At 40.2% G+C, this 20,887-nt stretch overlaps 1 protein-coding gene across 2 annotated transcripts in view; it reads left to right on the top strand.

The window, feature by feature from the left end:
* The window catches only part of PTPRN2 (protein tyrosine phosphatase receptor type N2), a 685,048-nt gene extending 666,499 nt beyond the window's left edge, over nt 1-18,549 (top strand). For both annotated transcript variants that reach the window (XM_074899931.1, XM_074899932.1), the window contains 2 exons: nt 8,405-8,478; nt 13,854-18,549. In XM_074899931.1, the coding sequence (XP_074756032.1) occupies nt 8,405-8,478; nt 13,854-13,925 (146 nt within the window). In that variant the 3' untranslated portion in view covers nt 13,926-18,549. The remainder of the gene's footprint in view (nt 1-8,404; nt 8,479-13,853) is intronic.
* Nucleotides 18,550-20,887: the final 2,338 nt, after the last annotated feature.

Below are 20,887 nucleotides of genomic sequence, written 5' to 3'. Positions count from 1 at the left end.
TGTTAGGTGTATAGAAGCAGTTACATATTTTGTCTGAAATTACAGACAGTTCACCAATTCAGGTATATGTTGGGTCCATCCCTAACTATATACACGTATGCACACTGATGTTGTTCATCTCAGAGAGAGAATAAGCTTTTAATGAAAATGCCAGCCTGAATACATTTATCTTTTTTGTTATCTTTAAAAGTGTGTCCCTCACTAGGTTTTTGCTGACACTTTTCTCTTTCCATGAAAAGCATCAAATGATCCTCCTGGAGAGTAGCAGAACTCCAGCAGCTACAGGAGCAGACATCTGGATAACTACAAATGAAAATTGCTTTTATTTTTGTAGTTTCTGTCTTTTGTTCAGCTCCCTTTTTTGATTCTGATATTTACAAGTGGTTTATTTAGTGAGCACTGAGACCACGTGTGTTGAAGGAAGAAAATACTATGTTTCTTTGCAGCAGAGCCCTATACAAACAGCAGTTACTCTTATGACACATTTTTCACTGCCATGGCCTTTCCTACACTGTTCTGCAACTGGTTTATCTTTACATTGTATTTCCATGTTGCTTTTTCTTTTGTCATTTCCATCGAAATTGCCAAACAACTGGGGAGATGAGGGAGGAGGTGAAGGCAGCAGACACAGAACACAGATCTCAAACACTGTTAGATTTGGCAAATTCTAGCATTTGTGAGCCCAAATTTGCAGAGCAGAAACTCAACTCTTTTCAACCCAGCTTCATTCCAGCTAACTTTAGCCATATAAAGCATCTAGCATTAAGCATCTCACCTAACCTAGTTGTCTAGGTCTCCTCATTCACCAACAGAGAACGATACGCACCTCTGGAGGATAATTCTTAGGCAAACGAATTGCCCATCAGAGCTTTACTTCTCTCTCTTAGCTGTTGGGAGAGGTGATGACTAACTCCGATTCGAACTTCAAGGATGGCTGGAGTAGATGAGATGAGGCTGGGCCTTTGAGACTAAGCTAGTTAGTAAATATTACCAGTATGCCATTAAAACTAATGGTCAGTAAAGAAGTGGTGTTACACTCCCCCTAGTTATGACCCTTTCTTCTTTAATCAGATTGAGTTTGCCCCTCATATGGTGTGATTAAATGTTTCACTGCAACATTAAGTACTCAATGGGGCAAACACAAGCTGGAGCAGCTACGTGAGCCATCCTTTAGAAGTTGTCAGTGGGAAGCTGGAGGCATCTAGGGCTTCAGGAGCATTGCAGATCTATATCATATCTGTGCTTATGTCCAGCTAGCTAGCTTGGGCATTGGAAATGGCATAGCTGTGACAGTATAATAGTCCATGAGTGCTGATTTGCCCTCCTAACTCCCCAGAGAACCTGCTTCTGTTTCTATACACTATCACAGCCAGCAGTATAGGTAGGCCCTTTTTGTGTAGTAGGCTCCTGGCAGACCTGGATCTAGTTACTGTCTGTCCTTCTTTAGGAGGTTTCTGTCCCTGGGTCTCTGCAGTTCGCTGTCTACCTCCTTGCTAAAGCAAAGCTGAACAACAGAAAAGGGCTAGAAAATGTACAAATCCAAGAAAGCCTATTTGTCAGAGTTCTCACACAGGGAGGGAAGAAAGGCAGCATAAAGCCACTGTACATGAGTGTGTTTTGACCATGAAGCATCACTTTTAGGCATGAGTCATGCAGTCATCACCCAAACATGAAAACACTTGTATTCTTCCTAAACACAGACACGCTGTGATGAGACAGCTCATTGTCCTTGCTGACACTGTATTTCTGCCCTTATTTTCTTTCTTACATGTATTTTTGCTATTTCATAATATTACAAGCGGTTCTTCCACAGTGCTCCTGACAGCCTGCGAATACTGCACCATCCATGACTCTGAGGCTAAAAGGCTGCCGATCAGCAGCATCTTGCAAATACTAATTGGATCTTTTTCAGCTTCTAGCAAAAGCAGCAGAACGAACTGTATTAGGAACTCTTCCTTTGAGATTTTAACAAGCCAGTTTTTAATCTGACCTAACAAGTCCCTTTGCCCTTCAAGGCCTAATTCAAAATCTATACAATACAATAAATATAAAAAGATACATTAAGCAGGTAATATCTGACTAGAATGAAACTGAATACTTACTGCTGCAAAAAGAAAGGCACTTGACAGGTCATTTTTGTATTCCCCTTAGCACCCAATTTTTTTCTGTTGGGATAAATGCTTATTCCCACACAGATCATCATCATCTCCTTAAGGAGAAGTGGTAAGAGTGCCAATAATTCCACATTTACAACCACTCAGCATGACTTCTACATCATATATTCAGCTTTGTGATCACTTTGTGGTCAAGGGGAACAGAAAGAGGGCTGAGAAAGGTGCAAAGGGTATTGGAAAAAAATAGAGTATCTATCTAGGTCCACACCTCTCTAGTGTCCAAGTACCTTGTAATTATTAATGGATTTGCCTTCATAACAACTTATTAGGCAGGAAAAAAATGGTTCATTTTGTAAATGATGGTGTGAAACATAGGGTGATTTTAATGATATAACCAAAGTGGTGCAGGAAGTCAAGAGTCTCAGTTTGGAATGGAATTCAAATGTATCTAAACATAGCCCCCTAATGACCAAGCCATCCTTTAGGACTCACAGTAACAAATTTATAGCTGTTCTGCAGACTAATAATCATATCTTTTTGAGGATATATGCTGGTACATCTTAAAGTTGTTCCCAGCTAGAAAAATCCTTTTTAATTTAATATTTATGAGTTATATGTATTTGTGAAACATTCACAAAGAAAATTCTTCAGTTTGGGTTATTTAAAAAGACCCACACACACAAATAACTGCTTTGATGAAGTATTTAAGGATCATTTTATTTTTATAAATACACAGAAAATTCAGAGCATCTAGAATCTAAAATATTCCTTTTAATACTGTGCTTTAATAAAAAATTCTGTCTCAGAATCTACGCTTCAGTTTTCCTTAGTAATGAATAAAATAGGACTTTTGACTTTGCTTTCAATGCAAGTATGTTCAAGCCTATTACATAAAATAAAATCTCAAAGCTTACCTTAATTATGCCAAAACTTTCATACATTTATGTAACAAATGCTGATTTTTCTTATAACTGGAAAAAAAAAAAAAAAAAACCAAAAAAAACCCAGCATGTTTTCAGGTGCACAAGCTGAACCTGAAAGCCACTTTTCAGTGATATGCTTTCATTTTTTCTTCCCAGCTGATATATTAAATACACCTTTCAACAAACTTTTGTCTGTCATATTCCTGTACCATCACAGTGACAGCAATGCTGCTACAATGTGGAAGGGATTATCCTCCACAGAATGTTTCTCATGTGTTTTGTGCTTATCAAAATAGATCCCCTGCCATGTTTAGGGGGACCAGAAGAGAGGGAAGATTTCATTATTATAGTCATAAAACTAACATTAAGTAATTCATGATGATTTTAAATATTGAGAGCTGTTGCTGGTCACCTCATGGAGCCTATTTTGCAGCAGAGAAGAGTTTGGTTAGCTCATTATTTATTGCAGGAGGAAGAGGGAATTCAACTTTTACCCATGTTTTTATGACATGGTGAGTACTCCACCTATGCGACTATCTAAGGGCAAACATTTTAACCCCTTGAGATCTGCTAATCAGGAGCACCAGCTGTTAAGTGCTAGCGTGCATCCTGCATTGGTGCCTGCGGGGAGAGAAGGGGTTGCAAAGATTATGACCGTAAACTTCAGAAACCGCTTCTGTCCTTGGGGGCAAAATATCATTCAGCTCGCATCTTCTCTTGTTTTCTTTTAGTTTATCCAGTTAATGTTCCTGATGTGAGTTGTTGTGCACTTACTGTGAATGCTTCAAGCCTTTAGGAAGATGATAGTTAATTACTGAAGTTAAAATCTGGCTTGCAGTGGTGTGGAAGTGCTTTGGAGGTATTTACTCAGCTAGCTCACTGAGCTGCTAAGGGCAGGGAGAAGGCTAGTATCTGGCTCATGGTGAGTTTACTGCAAATGCATGTTCTGTTAAAAAAAAAAAAAAACACATTGCACAGTCATTTTTCACAATACTGCTGGTACAACATTAGCTCAGTCTCACACTGTTACATTCCTATGTTCATTTAAAACAAGCAATGAAATCCATTGTGAAAAAGGTACCTGTCACAAACACAAACCAAATTTATTCCCTGCTGCGTAAAATACAGTCAAAAGGTGAGAAGGCAGTTCTTTATTCTTTAAATGCTTCCTCTTTTATCCCCCTCTTTATTTTCTGAAACCAGTAGTACTGTTAAGCAGATAGATACATATTAGTGGGGAGAAAAGATAGAAAATACTGCCTTTTTGACATATTTTGTATTCCCTTTTCCAGTTTTCAGTGCTCTCCAGCCTAGTATTTTTAACCCTTCCTCTAGATTATTTGTAGTATGACAATGAATTGACATCTTCATCTGTTACTGTACTTCTTAGTTTAATAGCCTGAACAAAACACATCCATGGAATCAGTGGATCAAGTTCTTACTAGCTTTCACTCTAAACCTCTGCATCAAGTTTAGTTTGTATGTGGGCTTTCCAGATAAGCAATGTTTAAAATCCTTAGCAGTGTGGGGATATTTTGCGGCCATCTCAGTAAGAGCATGATTTGACACTCATCCTTAGATGCAGTATCCCTCTCTCCCAATGTCAGGTAGCATACATTTTATTTTTTTTCACCTGAAGGGCTCAAAAGCATAAATAAACTGTTATTGAATACTACAGAATGTTATGCCATACTGTTGTACTCTCAGATTAAAGGGAAAGCCTCAGCGTGGCAAAGAAGATGTTGAGCTTGTGTCAGATTTCAACAAAATAATGTCAAAGAGAGTTGAAAGCTCACACTACAGTTAAAAACTGAGCTTCTCTCACCTCTGAAGGCAGGTTAGGTTCAGACATCCCTTTTTGCCTTGAAAATATCTTCCTTTGTCCGTTTCTGTCACCGGAGAACTTTCTACATCAGTGGAAGTGAGATGAATTTAGGTAATATGACAGCAATCTAGCATAAGTTTGAATACAAAAAAAACCCAAAAAAAACCCCTCATCACAAAATGAGATTTAATAGTTGACTAGTAATGTATATTTGAATTTGTTTTAATTAGGCACAGTAAGGGAATAGGTGCAAAACATGTAGTGATGGATGCGGAAGAGGAAGAGAGGTTTGCACATATAGAGAGAAAACAAGTCATGCTGTCTTTATCCTATGTCATTATTGCATCCTTTTGCTGTTAATTTTCTTGTTCCAAGATAACTTTTCTTCCAAAACAGCTGCCCATCTTTGCAGCACTAAGTTCTGTTGATCAGCCTCTCTAGGCACTTAGGTAGTTCCAATCACCATAGTATCAGAGGTATTCAGAAACAGAAAAAAGGGGGGGTAAACCAATCTCTGCCTCTGCTTCGCCTTGCATCTAACCCTGTGGCCTCTCAACAAGACACGTGATTTGGGCAAAATCATACTTTGCTCTCCTTTTCCTTTTAATTAACTATAGCTGAGGACATCAGAGTGCTTGTGGGTGACATACTGATCACAACCTATGGGCTAGGGGACACTACTCAGTAAAAACTGATGTTTCAGGGACTTCTACTGACAAAACACTTGAAAACAACCTTCTCATTAAGCACACTGGCCCACCAGGACTGTTCTTACGTTCCGATGCAAGCATATGCTTTGGTGTTTTGCTAAATCAGGATTTTATAATCAGGCATTGTTCATACTATTAGGCATGTCATTTAGTTAATGATGATAAAAAAGCAAGCATGAGTTCGTAGTAAATGCCTGTAATCTGCATCACAGAAATGGAGGAATTAACTCTTTCAAAGGTAAGCTCGGAAGCCCATCTGGCCATTAAAGGGTATTACTACGTCTTGTCATGAACCTTTTCCCTTTTGTCCGGAGGCTAGAGTATTTTCAAATAGAGACCATCCCTCACTGGAGGGGGGACATACATGGTTGCAGCCATGGGGAAGCCCATGTGCTACTCAAGCCTCACAGCTCCACTTGGAGGATCTCCAGGTTCATTCTTGCAGCACACCTTGAAGGCCAGCTCACGACTGTGGTTAACCTCATCCTTGTATGTGGGTGTCTTAAAGTTTTCTCATATCTTAATTCTGAAAGCGAGAATTCCTCTTATATTGAGACAAGATGCTACTGGGACATTTTAATTCCTGGTAATCTAATGGGGCCACAAGTAAGGCTGTAAAGTGTGTGTGGTGCTCACACAACTCTGCACCCATGGGCATCTGTGGTGGAACAGGAAAATCCCACCTAATTGCATGTTCTTGTGTGAGACTAAACACTGAAATGAGCTACTGTGTTACACCAGTGCTAGGGCTTACAAAGAGTGTACCCTTACTGATGCTTTCCAGATGACCTGCCACTGCAGAACCTGCAACAGACTTAAGGTATAATTGCTGTCACTGTTATCAGACTTTACAGCATATGTGAGTATGCATTGCTTTGCTTCACTGTAAGGAGGTTTGGGGTTTTGTATTTTAAACTAAAACTTCCTATTTTTTACAAAGCTCGTCCATGTAAATTCCATTACAATGCGGGGGGATGGTGGAGGAAGCAAAATCCATACAGTGCCCCAACCCATGGTAATTAGCAAAAGTATCTGTCAGATCCCTTTTCTGAGTTGTCACTGTTATATTTACTGAATGAATTAATTTAATTTCTGATACAGCTGAAGAACATATTTTCATTAATATGAAGAACATATTGCAAATCAATTATTGTAGAGCTGATGTTATTTTTAAATATCTTCTCATATCTTTTATCAAAGGAAACCAAATTAAATCATTTACTATTAGTTGCTTTTCTGAATTTTTTAAAAGATGGTGCTGAGCTATAAAGTCGAGTTGGGTAAATGAGGAGGTGCATGATGTTTACATTGACATGAACCTAATTACAGTTTCACTTAAGCCCTTAAATTATAGAGGTTGTAGAAAGAGTCATAAGCATTGTGCTTAATCCTCCAAATCCAGTCCTGGGAATTAAACAAGTATATGTTCTAGATGTGTAAAAGTTTGCTATTGCAGCAGCAATGCTTTAGGTGCATGGCCCACAAGTTAGATGCCAAGACCCCTGTGAATAATTGGGGAGATTTAAATGCCTCTAGAAGGAAGTCCCAAATTGTTACAAGCTGGGCCAGGAGATTCCTAGGGCCATGCAATAGGAAATGGTTGTCAAATTGCACATCAAAAGGCCATGGTCTTCAGAGCATGTCACTGAGTATCCTTTAAAGTACAGCAGATTTCAGAATTTTAGCCAATCCCTGTCCTGAATAAACCATCTAATATTTAAAGTGTACAAAAGAGGAGAGACCTGAGGTCAGCATCTTTCTAAGCTTCACAAGCTGTGGACCCACATCTGCCCTAGGATACACAGGCAACCAGGGCAGTAGGGGACAGGGGAGCAGAGATGGGGCTAGGATGACCCTCTGCCCATCTGCCTGATGCTTTGACACTGTGTGATCTTCTTGCAAGATGCAAGAGAGCCAAACTCTGTAGCTGAACTTCTCAGCTAGAAGGATTTCCAGCCAGGGTTCTACTCTTGAAGTTCATACAGGAGGGACCAAAATCCTGATTTCTTCTCAATCCCTTAAAAAAACATGTATCGAGTTAGGCACTTAAGGAAAATGAAGGGGGTGGTCTTAAACATCTTAAACTGGACACAGTTGAGGACTTCCCTGTCCCCTTTGTTTCTCCAGGTTCTGAGTTATTTTAAGAAAAGTGAGAAGCACAAGGACTTGCTTTGATCTCTACACTTGCACTGAGGAGGGGAGCCAGTCCCCACAGCCCTTAGGCTGTGTGTGTGTATTTTCTGCATCCTGGTGCTGCAAATCACTACACAGCAGTGGTATCCAGACACCCAAAGTATAATGTAAAGACAATGCCATAGATTTGCCAGGTGAAACAGTGATCACACAGCAAGATGGTGTGGCAGGTCCTGAACTGGGAAGCCACAGTTTTTCTGGATCTCAGCTGCAGGTGACAAAAGTTCACCTAAATCTTGTTTTAACAGCATAAATCTTGTTTTAACAGCATAAATCTTTGTGTGGTTCGGGCCCTTAATTCAGTGCATACTCTTAGAAGTGGCAAAGGGGCACTTGATGGCATTGCCACGATGGACCCTTAGGTTCTGCAAAATATATTCTGCTTTAGGTGCAGAGGCATTTTTAAGAATTTGTTTTTCTCTGGCTTTTCTTGAATTAATGTTAATAAAAGCTGCCCCAACCTCTTATTTTTCTATATGAGCACAAAAATTGCAGCTGCCTGCCAAGTCTGCTGAGAGATGGATGTAATAATTTTCAATTGGACTGTTAGCCCAAAGGGAACCCGATAGCAAGAGATTGACAGATGCAGCATGGATTATCTTGTGCTCTGAACTCAGCCCAATTTGTGGTTTGTTGCAGGTGCTAAAGAGATTGATATTGCTGCTACCCTGGAGCACTTGAGGGACCAGAGACCAGGCATGGTCCAGACAAAGGTACTGTCAATAAATCCACTGGGATTTTAAATACATTAAAGGTCTTTCACAGTAGTTGTTTTCATGACAGAAGAGAGAGAGTATGACCTAATTTAACGCAGGTCGCTTGCTGATTACTCTGTTTGGCTCCCTACCAACTGAGGTTTATTTATGCTGAAGATTTATCTAGGCTACTTTCTTTGGTGTTTACTGCTCTTTCTTGTAACATCTCCAACATCTATCTTGATTACCATATATGAAGGGCAGTCAAGACAACAATCTATAGCCTACTAAAGAAAATGTGCATTTGAAAGAATGTTCTTGCTTTCATCCTGAAATATGGATTATTTTCTTAGAGTATCTGTGCTTAACTGTGCGTGTAATTTTTTTTAAAAGCTCCAACTCATTAAAGAGAATCTAACTGCTGCATTTGATTTTTTTTTTCTAAAAAAAAAAAAGTTTTGAATTAAGGGAAATACAGTTTTGTAGGAAATCGAGTCGTTTTTAGTGTCTTTGAATGGAAGAGCTTACATTGTGCCTAAAGCCATGTCCTTTATGGATGTAGCATGGTAACTATATTTGTACCCTTTGGTCACGTGAACATCTTGCTCTATAATTCCTGGCAGTTGTAATAGTTTTGACATTTTTCCACAATGTAAAACTTTTAAAGATAGCTGATGGTGTGATTGGAGTCCGTTAAATTAGAAATGAAACCTTCTATTATTAACAATTTCACTGACAGATGGAATGAAATTTTGGGGTCTTTGCTGCAAGTTAAGAGCGGAAAATATAATAATAAAGAAACTTGTTCATGTCATGGAGACCAAATAAATTTGTATATGACATTGTAAAATGTCAAATGAGAGTTATAGCCCCAAACTAAGTAACAAGAGCAATGTGATGGCATGCTGTCTTGGCCAGGCTGGAACTGATAGGAAAGTCTGCAGCATTTAGGGAGTTGAAATTGCTGAGGGTCAAAGGTGAAATGAATGTATGTTGCAGAAATCATTGGTTCATGACTTTCCTTAAATCTCTTTCTAATCATTTTCTCTTCCCACTAATACTAGGAGAAGTGGTGCTGAAGAACAGCTGGGGAGATATTCATTATTATTTACCAATTAAGTGCATGAAAAATAAAGATTAAACCAGTCAAAGCTAAGTAATCTTTATCTGCAAATAAGACATAAAATTGCACAAATCTTTTTTCTGCTTTGATTATTCAGACTGGAAAAAAAGGTGCATATAGCACATGGTATCCAATGTCACATATATTTCTTTGAGGGAAAATGCAAGTCCTGAACTGCTCTGTAAATGCATTCAAAATATATGGCAGCTCTGTAGAAATATAGAGCTCGTATTCCAGTGTCCCTTTCAGGACAGAGAAATTACAGCTTGTTGCCTTCCACAAAAGCAAAAACATAGCTCCAGAAACAAAGAATGAGGTTATGCAAACAACTTCTCTTACTTAGCTCAGAAATAGTTACCCAAGTCCCATGAAAATCTCACTCAAGACATGTTTTTTCCCTCCAAACATTTATCTGGAAGAGCTCCAGAAAAGAAATATATCCTGTGTTTTCATCCAAGATGAAAAATTTTCTCAGGATATTGCTTATCTCTCCTCTTGCTCCTTCTTCCATCTTTGTCATTTTCTCAAAACTACCCGAATCACTTATTCAAGCTAATGTCTTGCAAATTATAAATATCTGGTTACATGCTAGCAATGCACAATCCCCAGAGAATTTTTCTGATGGATTTAAACAAACCTCTGTGCTTTCCCAACTGAATACAAATGAGGAATATTAGACTCTTGGAGTAATTTAAAACGATGGATTAAAAGTCAGGTTAGAAATGCCAATTACAGAATATCCCTAAGCAAAATAAACACCAACTTACTTAAGCAATGTTATTGTGTTTCCAGCAGGCAGCGCTCCACATTTTCAATAAGCATGTGAAAGATTTGTTTGCAACATTTTGTCTTCTGGAAGAGATCTTTAATTCAAAAGCACTATATATAATAAATGGTAATGAAATTATCATAAGGACAGTCTGCATTTCTGAGAAGCATAACAGAGGGTTTGTGGTATTGGGGTTTTTTTGCAGGGGTATCATAAAGTAGAATTGGTATGCCACATGTGAGAGGAAAAAGTAATGAAGGAGGAAGTGTATTCTCTGTGATGGGAAGAATATATTTCCTTTTTTTGTCTCTTCTTCTGTATCTTTCCTCTCGCGATCAGTAATATTTAGCTAAGGTTCTTTATTGTGTTATATATGCTACATGTTTTTCCCTGACAATTTTTATTTGTAGACTTAATGAAACATAGCTTATTGTTTTTTACTAAATATATTCTTACCATCTCTGTATTATAGGTGGACTGACACCACAAAATGCTTGTCCAGCTGTTTTCTAGGCAAAGCTAGATGCTAAAATTCATCCCAAGTCAATCTTGTATACACGAATAGCATGTGTGAGTGACAGTGTAGCTGTACAAAGCAACAAACTGAGCTCCTTTAAAAATTACTGAAAATAATTTGCTCTAACTGTGGTTGTTCTCATGGAAGGGTGTGGAATGTGTGTAAAGGCTTTTTTTTGAAGAGTGGTGATACACATCAATAGAAGTTGCACTAGCTGCATTTCTCCTATGCGTATTTCGCAAAAGGAAGGAGGAAGAAGAGCTCAGCTACACCATCCCAGAAAGACCACATCTTCACACATCCCATGTGTCTGCTCTACTTTCCCCTTTATTGCAGTGTTTCACAGTCAGTTTTGATCTGTGACTGTAAAGATTTTGCTTTGTGAGTTGCTTTGCCTCAGTAATTTAAGGTCACAGCTAATGTTAGCTGGTGATCTCCACTGAACTTGTCTCCAAAATCCCTACTGAACTTTGGAGTTCATGTTGATCAGTCCACAGTCCTCAGGCGAGATAGACACTTTTCCTGAGGTGGTGCAATGATGCCCTGTGTTCGTGTGAGAGATACCTCTCCATGAGGGGTAAAGGCACTCACAGGTCAGATGGTCTGCAGCCTGACACATCTTCACAATAAGGTAAACATATCTCAGACCAACAAGGTTAAAGGGCAGTGAATAACTTGAGAGTAATATATTTTCAACAGTGGAACTAATATTAAAGTACTGTAGTCCCCAATCTTACAAGCTTTTCCTGACTGTAAAATACTCAGATGAAGTAGGTAGCCTCATTACCACGGGCAGCTTCCCTTCTTCCGAACTGACGCCCACATCTTGGAAGAGGCATCTGCACATCTCTGAAACTTGGCTGCATCACCACATCAACCCCATCATGCTCAGATCAGCCTCTTCTGCTGTTGTGCTCCCCGTGCTCCAAGGACTGGCAGCAATGGGGACCAGCTGTCCCATTCACATCTGAGCACTGGCATCCTGGGAGCCCCTGCTTTGCCCCTCTCCTTCCAGCCCCAGTACAAGGGTCTCCCACTCCAGGCTGCTCCACAGGTCTTTCACCTCTCAGGGCTGCACCCCTGGGGTCCAGCAAGTCCTGGCTCTTCCTGACAAGGCTCTTTTTCCTGGAGATGAGCACTTCTCATTCATCAGCCCAAATTTCCTGAGGTTTTTTGAGCTGGTACAGGTACTAGGTTTGGTTCTGTAATGGCATGTCCAAATGAATTCCCTCTGTGCCTCCGCTGTCCTCCAGTTCCTCTCCCACATTGTGTGCTCTGGTTAAAATACAACTGATGTTTCTGGGTGGCCACCAGCATTTTCAGTCTCTTCTTTAATTTCAGAGATCTTGGGGAGTGCAGGGAGGCATAGGCAGGCATATACACCATTTTCTTGCCTAATGAGGATGAGTCCTACTCTTTAGGGTGAATTGATGTCTGATTAAAAGCTATTGGCTGCAGTCCAGCAAATGTACAAGGATGCCACTTTGACAGCACCAAGCAGACAGCAAAATTCTTGAATATCAGCGTCTGAGAAATCATTCTGAGTTTTGTTCGTCTTTTTCTGCTCAGGAACTGTGCCCATCATTGCTTCCCTCTGAGGCATCTCCACATGGGAGATGACTCTGTAGTGGGGTAAGACAAGGCAGAGAAGACTGGCACTGAATTGCAGGAATTAGAAGTCAGCTGTCTTTCTGAACTATGAGTTGCACATGTGTAGTTCTTTCATCCTTCCTGCAGATTTCCGCAGTAAAGTGAAACAATGTGGAAAATGAATGCTATTAGTCCAGTAATCACCTCTGGGGGCTGGCTGTGTTCTGCAGCCGTCCGACACTGTTGTGTACATACCTGCAGCCATCCCCCACAGCCCCTGGCAGCACAAACTGAGGGACTGGAGATACCTAGCAGACCACTCGTTTTCCAATTGGAGACGCAAAGAGTATCCGAGCAGTGATCTCAGGATACTTTGCAGGGTGCATCTCAGACCTCCATTCTCAAAGTTGGTTCTTCAGCAGCTCTTGACCCTGTCTGGCTTAAACCACCGCAGTACTCCACAGTCCTTGTCTGGTGTCCTTGATCTGCCTATATTCTGAGTAAACTACCCACATTTCTCTTTTCATCTGAAGAGTTGCAAACACCAAATCATCCTGTCAGATATTTCAGTAAGCTAAATTTCTGAGAAAAATTACTTGCTTAGAAAATTAACACCTGTTAACCTTGAGGAAGTAAAACTTTTTTGTCCTTCTGTAGTACTACGCAGTTCAGGAGTGTGTTAGGGTTGCACTTAGAAGAGGTGGCCATTCATGCCTGTGGCCTTCACACCTCTGCCAACACAGCACAGAAGCCTGTTAGTAATTTTGGTTTTATTCTTACAGAAAATTAATGGCAGAGCAAAGCTTTGCCAAGTATTTCTTAAATAGGAGTGTTCTAAACATGGTTAGGCAATGTGTATGTGCAGAAAGGTCATTAAATAGGAAGGCCAAAAAAGAACAATAACAGGTAAACCAAAAAGCGGATATTGTTCTATATAATAGACATAAGGTGAGGAAATATTTATTCTATCAGATTTCAACTAGAAAAAGTCCTGAGAAAAGCCAAAGTCTCTGCTTTGCAGCATCTCACCTATTTCATATCTCAATTGTTAACAAGTTTCCATCTCTGTGTCAGAAGGAAATGGCTGGTGATCAACTACTCCCAGACCCTTCTGACCACACAGTTGCAATACATCATTGTGTCCCAATGGCTTAGTTTCTGCTACCAACATTCTTCTCCATTAAAATGACTCCGGCTTCAGGATGCTGTCAAACATGTTGTACGGCATCCATAATCCCAGAACGTTCTGTTCCTTTCTGTTGCAGTGTACAGTTCAGCCTGCATATTCATATTTTTAACAATGTCTAGAGGATGCTCAGCTGCAGAATAGTGCACCAGGCTTTTGGAAAGTGTTTTGTTTTATTATTCAGAGTATGTGTTTGTTCTCTCCACAGGAGCAGTTTGAGTTTGCTTTGACAGCGGTTGCAGAGGAAGTGAATGCAATACTTAAGGCACTTCCCCAGTGAACGGCTCAGTCTCCCGAAGCTTCCCGCAGGATCTGCCCCTTGTTTTCCTCATCCTCAGTCCCTGTGAATGTTCTTGGAAACCGTGACCTGACCTTAACTGTGTATCTTCTGTTGTAACCACATAGTGATAGGGTCCTTACAAACTCCTTTAGCTGGTAAAAGTTCAACAGTTAAAATGTGTATTCTGTTTTTTGGGGTTTTAAACAAATTTTTAGAAGTACATTGAAGCCTCGGATTAAGTGACAGAACAATCCATCTAACTCCTTTCACATCCTCGAAGCCCTGAATGTCACACTTTGAAAGCACACATTCATGTTCTTAATAGCAAATATACAGTACTGTGGGTAATTAGTGCAGTCAATATAGTCTCAGAAAACAGTGTTCTGTTATATTTTGTAACTTCTCAAAGGCTGAATAAGAGGGGGGGCCTGAAGAGGATGGTGATTGTTCCTATACAATGCCAAGCTAGAGCACGAAACAGTGATGAGGGTGTGAGTAAACACAGGTCCAGGCTCTGTCAAAGAGAGCTTGCACCTTCTCATGCTGGGCTTTGGCAAGCAAATGTTTTCTTAACTGTTGTTTACTTTTCAGCTTTGTGCCATGAATGGACTATAAGTAAACAAGACTGCACAGTTGTTGCAACTGGGGAGAACAAGTTGGTCACGTTAATGGGAAGCTGGGGGATAACAAACACAACAACTCTGAGTGTGTACCTACCACTGACAGCGCAGAAAAGGAGAGCATAGGCTCACCTCAGGTGACGGGGAAAGGCCCTGTCAGCAGTCAGGTAAATGTCCAGAGCTGTTACAGAAACAGATTGTTGATTTTATGGTATTACTGAGGAAGAGAATGGGACTCTCCATTTTTGCATTTTCCTCTGTGAAACTGTGCAGTGCCATCCTTTTTAGCCAGGAAAATATATTTCTGTAAAAGCCTGGCTGAAGGAGAAATCTTCAATCTGCATCTTATGATTCTCATTGAGTTTGTCTGATCCAGACGTTCGTTGCACCTTTCTGCAGAGGCTCTGCTTTGCTCCTTGTTCTGAATGATACCTATTTTAACTAATGATTAAGGGATAAAGAAGCACACAGGTTGAATTTCAGAGATTCTTGTGTTCTCAAAATCCTAATGCCTACTGTTGCAAAGTAACGCTAAAGTATGTCTGTAAATGGTTTGGTTATGCAATCTTGCTTATGTGAACTCACAGGTTTAGTTGTACTCTTCTGAAGGAATTTAAATTATTGCTAGAAAGTACTCTGATATGTTTGAATGAAGGGCCTGAGAGTAAAATTATCAAAGGTACTGAAGTGATCCAGGCTCTTAATTTTGTTTTCAAAAGTGAATATACTTGGATGCTTTTTCATATGTTATGGTACATCTCCGTGATTTAAGAATCTGGGGTGCGTTTTTTTCCAAAATCTTAACAGTGTTGTGTGCTTGAGACCATATTAGGCTAATCACTTTACTTCAGCACTGGAAAATATATCACTGAATTTGATTTGGGAAGGGGAAGCTTTTATAAACTTCTAATCAGTGAAATGATAAAGATAGTATCAAAGAGCTTTGCTGGCACAGAGGTAACAGGTATGTATCAAAATCAACCATGTTGAAATTTTGTGTTGTAGGTGTGAATATTGGTGATTTCTTCTTTTTATAAATTAAAGAGTTATTTAAAAAAAAAAAAAAAAAAAAGCAGAAGGCTTGTTACTTTTTGCCTTACATTTTTATATGCTTTATTTGCTATGTGCTGTTGCTTAATTTGTGCATTACATTACTATGGCAGTACAGAGAAGTTACTGCAGATGCCATCATCCTCTTAAGTACACATACTGTACATTAAGCCACATGTTTATTTTATGGCCTAAGCATTTTAGAGCTTTCCTAGCAATAACTAAAAAAACTAATGGAGTATGAATGAGAAAATTGCCTTTTTCATTTGATAATTTAGGTTTAACAGGATTCTTTTATTACTTTAGCTAACACAAAATTGCAGATCAGGGCAGATGAGATCAGTTTGAGCAGTATCAGCAAGTGTTTGAAGTAGATTTACTGTGAGCCATGTACTGCAGCTTTCTGAAAAAAGGTAGTTATATCCAAACAAACTGTCCAGAGAACTAAAATTGGGGCATCCTAAGCCAAGCCCTCCGATTATCGGGTAGAATTATTTCCCAGTGCAAGATGCTGTGCCATTACCTACTGCGAGTGGGCTAATGAGTTTTTAGCACAGATTTCTGCCCTGGGATTCATTAGTGTTCGCCTTCTGACTGTCCCTGTGCATACCACAAACATGGCTGACGCCTTTCATTTGCACTTCCGGAATATTTTTTAATTGTTCTTTTTCAAATATTTGCATTTCATAATAGCAATTTCAGGGTGATCCCTATTAATTCACAAGCAGCTGAGTGTAGGACTTAAATATTGTTCTTCATGCTTCACAGTTTATTTAGCGTAGATTAGAGGGCATTAATCTTCCCCAAGGCTAATGGGGCAGGGATGTATTGTTTTATTCATACTTGTAGACCAGTTTACACAACAGAAAGATGCCATCTTACTCAGAAAGTTAGAGTATCTCCCACTGAATGTCACTGACAATCCTGTTATTTTAGCCATGTTTTGTACAGTTCTTCCACAAAGAGGTGCCAGGCTTATTCTGTTGACTGTAAACTGTCACACAGAGTATTTAATCTGTGCAGGTAGTGTACTGTTCACACATCTGCATAAATGCCCTGCTCCTGGGGGTGATAGGGGTGACAGGTGACAGCTGCAGGGTCTGTTAACGAACTGCAGGTTTCAGCTGCACCAGGGCAATCCAGAGGGGTTTGACAGTCCATTTCCTGGGAAGACGCCAAAGCCATGGATGAAGCCACAGAGATGGATTTCTCATGTGGGGCAGGTTATTTCTTTACCCTTTTCACTGCAGTTAACTTAATCCTTGTGATTTGACAGAGGATGTTTTTCAGGCAACCCCCGGCCGCTTGCACTGGATGTGAGACCTGCCCCATGTTCACTGGCAGGTTGAGCTGAGCTTCTTCCTGGAAGCCAGGATCACCTGAGAGCCCAGAATCAAACGAGACCCACTGTCCTTCCCTGTTCAATATTCTGCTTGGTCTTCTCATTGTGATTGAAGCTTGGGCTGGTGCCTGACACGTAGCCTATACAGCGTGTGTTTAATATTGACCATCCTCGTGTTCTTGATAAAGACAAATTGAATCTACACGTGATGTTTGTATGGTTGAACCTTTAAATGACATTTAAGGGAGGGAGCTGCAGGAGGGCGATTTAACCCCAGTGCTCACAGTTTTCTTCCTTGCTGGTCAAAGACTGCAGCAGAGGGCCAGAACCCGTGTTTTCCCACAGGCACAGCAGCGAGCATGGCTGCTGGCCCTGAGCAGGGCAGTGACCTGACCAGACCCCAAACGTATGTCGTCACAGTGTGTGCAGATAGGGGGGACGAAGAGGTGGTTGTCACCAGCGTTGATATGAGTAACAGCACAGTTGCTCTCTCCAGCCTTGACCCTTCCCATGACGTGGTCTGGGATTTAGAGGGTTGCAGGGGGGCAGGACAGCACCGTTCCCCAAAGCCCAGATTCTTGAGGTTCAGTGCTAGCTACAGGGAAAACACTGTGGGGTTTGCTGCTGACTTCACATGTGCCTGGTGTGAGCTCTGACCATTGCTCTTGACTGTCATCTGTGGGACCCGGTGCAGCCCAGGTAACGTCCAGTAAAAGACCTTGGCAATTGCGAGGGCCATGAATGAATTTCAGTAGAAAACACCATATCCAAATCTCAATCCCATAGCAAAACAAGCAAGATTATTTTTATAGATGCTACTAAATGTTTAAAACATGTAAAAATATTTTTAAAATCTGCATCAATGACTAAACCTTGTTCCTGTCTCCAGCATGCACGCAGAACCATTCTCCATCCATCCCCAGGGGAATGACAGCTATAGTACCTGTAAGGAGTTCATGCTTTATTAATCAAGTGGAACATTAATAAAACCCAGCCCACTTCATAATTTCCAGAGTAGTCATTAATTAAAAAAAACTAGAAAACAAGTATTTGATTAGCTTTGTTACAGAACAATAGCTCTCCTAATTTTTATTCTGCATATTTTATTCTTTGTTTAGAAAATTCTCTTAAGAAGCGGATAATTCACTTTTTAAAACTGTACAGTTTCTATGGTTTTGCTTTTTAAATGAGAGTACACTTTGTAGATTTGTTTATTATATTTTTCTGTTAAGATTACATTGGGCATTACAAAAGCATTCCCCACCACAGTGAAAAGAAAGCTATCCTGTCGGTTTATTGTAAAAGAAAAAAATAATGAAAACAAAATTGCAGAGCTGTGGCATATCAATCCAATTAGAGCATGACTCTTTACTACTCTTCATTTACCGCATTTACCACATGAGAAATAAAGTTACACCAGCAAGATTTCATTTGAAGCTGTTTTTGCATGCTGTTTGTACTGTATTTGATGGCATAATATTGATTTGTTTACAACCTTTCTTGTCATTCTGTTATATTCTTTATATGTATATAGTTAAAAAAAAAAAAGGGATTATACAAAGTATTTTGTTCTACCTCTGTAAAAATCATATTTGTGAATAAAGTCACATTGTCTGTGGAGTATGGTATTGTGAATACAGCATTAACAGCTGGTGCTTTGCTTTTATTTGAGGGATGGGAGTAGTACCTCCATCCATTGCTGGAGAGCTGGATTCTGAATATCTGAGGTGTGCACGCAGGGCTGACTGAGAGGGGCACAAACATCCTGGTGACGGCTCAGAGGTGCACATTTAATCTGCCCTGAGCAGAACAGATTGCAGCCACTTCTGGCTTGGATGTGTGGCCTGTAATATTGCAGCTTGCAACATTTTGATCCAGGCAGACTTCTGGGTTCAGACCAGAAAGTGAAGCGGGCAAAAAAATTTACTAAATTACAACAACCCCCCTTGTACAACTGCAAAGTGAAAAAATTTGGCCTACAGTCTTGTCACAGAGCATACAAGTTAATGGAATAATGGAATAAATGATACCCTCTTTCAGGAAAATTAAAGGCAGGAAAATTTGGGGAGAGGAAAGGCTGGTGGATTAGAGCATCCATAATGGGTGCTATGGGCTGCCTATAAAATGGTAGCAGGATTCACAGAAGGATTTGAACAGGTAATGGAAAACACTTACTATTATATTAAATAAGGTTAAGAGGAATAAAGTCTAAGGTTCCCACAGAAGCACAGCATAAAATAACCAGCCTTTTCCCTGGGGAATAGGAAGTAATTTTCCCATAAGCACTGTCCGTTATATGAAGGTTTGTATCTTTCCATGAAATACCTATTGTTAGCTGTTACCGAAGACAGTCTAGGATTAGACAGCCTTGGTATGGCAATTTTCATGGTCCTGTATGGTGTGTTAAAATTTCACTTGTGTTTTGAAGAAGACTTAAAAAGTTTGCTGCTTACCTGTAAATAACTTGAAAAATGTAAATAGAAAGGTAGAAACCATCTCGGTCCCAGTTCACTCTGTTCCCATCAGAAAAATCACATTTTACATTCTTTAACCTTGTTTATGTAGTTGCATGTTTTAGTATCTATGCCTTTCTCTGTGTAAGAAGGTGACTTTCATCTTGGAAGCAAAATGTATGCACCATTATAGTTATTTTTCTGGTGGTGTAATTTAGGAGGTCTTTCATCTCCTAGATAGCTTTCTGAAGCCTCTGGTAACATCAGATGGAGGACAAAAAGAGAAATACTTTTAACTATATAACTTCTGGAGCATTATGTATCTTCTAGGCAAACACGAAAAGCCATCAGTTGTGCATACATTGGTTCACGCAGCCAGTGCTCTTTTGCTTCATGCTACACGGATACACGTGGCCTCGCTCTCTCCAGTGCTCTCAGACTGTAGGATAGTGTCTCAGCTGCTGCCAAGGGGCATTATCTTGTTGCTGTTACCCTTGGTTTTCTATTTATGGCTCTAGCTCATTAACAGTATGTCACCCTGGAGCATCCCCAGCACACCTGAATACTCTTGTTGCACAGTCCGTGCTGTGATAATGCACCTCCTCTGAGCCTGAGCTGCTCATGCTTTTGGGAAAGGAGGAGGACAGAGCACTCAGCAAACTGAGGAGAGGAGAAAAGAGCTGCCTGTCTGCTGCCCTCCTTGGTGCCAGCACGAAAGGGACATCCTTGCTTCTGCTCCCAGCTGAACTACAGCAGCCTCTCATACAGTATAAAACCCAGGAACTTTTCAAGTTGCCCAAAGTTCCTTGGGGTTTTATTATTAGAACTTGTTTAAAACTTCAGTGCTGATGGGAGTGGTATTTCTGTTTTGCACTCTGAACATGTACAGGAAACTCTGCACTCACAGGGGCAGGTGACCGGTAGGCTGGGTTTATTCTCTATTTAGTGATAGGACCAGCACACTGTGTGCCTGAAACAACTGCATCCTTGGGAAAATTCTTGCTGCAGTAGAGTTAAGCCAAAGATTAATTATCCACCCCCCCCACCCCCACCCCCCCTTGAGAATGCACCAGTTATACCCCACATGCAGGTAAATCAGCAAGACAGAAAAAAAGATTACATGGGTGACGATCCTGGAACATACAGACTTAAACTAAGTTTGAGGCTATATGACTGATGTACTGCACCAGATTTTTCCATGCAGGAGCTTCGGCCACACTTCTCAAAGATACAGGAATGTGTTACTCCACCATTTGCAGCAGATGTTAGAGGTAGGATTCATCTTAACCAGCCTCTGAGTAGCTTTTACATGGACTTCTACAGACAAGCATCTTGTCATAAGCTTCCTTTGTAGTCAGTGAAGGAAAGTAAGTGTTTTCAGGATGTGTGATTTATCTCATCTGTTTTGGATGTCTACCATAAGGTGATTCCCCCTATTCACCTCATACCCTAGAACAGGGAGTTTTAAAATTCAACTGTGTGTTACGTGGAAAAGCA

The sequence above is a fragment of the Athene noctua genome, chromosome 2, assembly GCF_965140245.1.
Source record: "Athene noctua chromosome 2, bAthNoc1.hap1.1, whole genome shotgun sequence".
Taxonomy (NCBI): Eukaryota; Metazoa; Chordata; class Aves; order Strigiformes; family Strigidae; genus Athene; species Athene noctua.
This window is presented reverse-complemented; position numbering and strand designations above follow the sequence as displayed.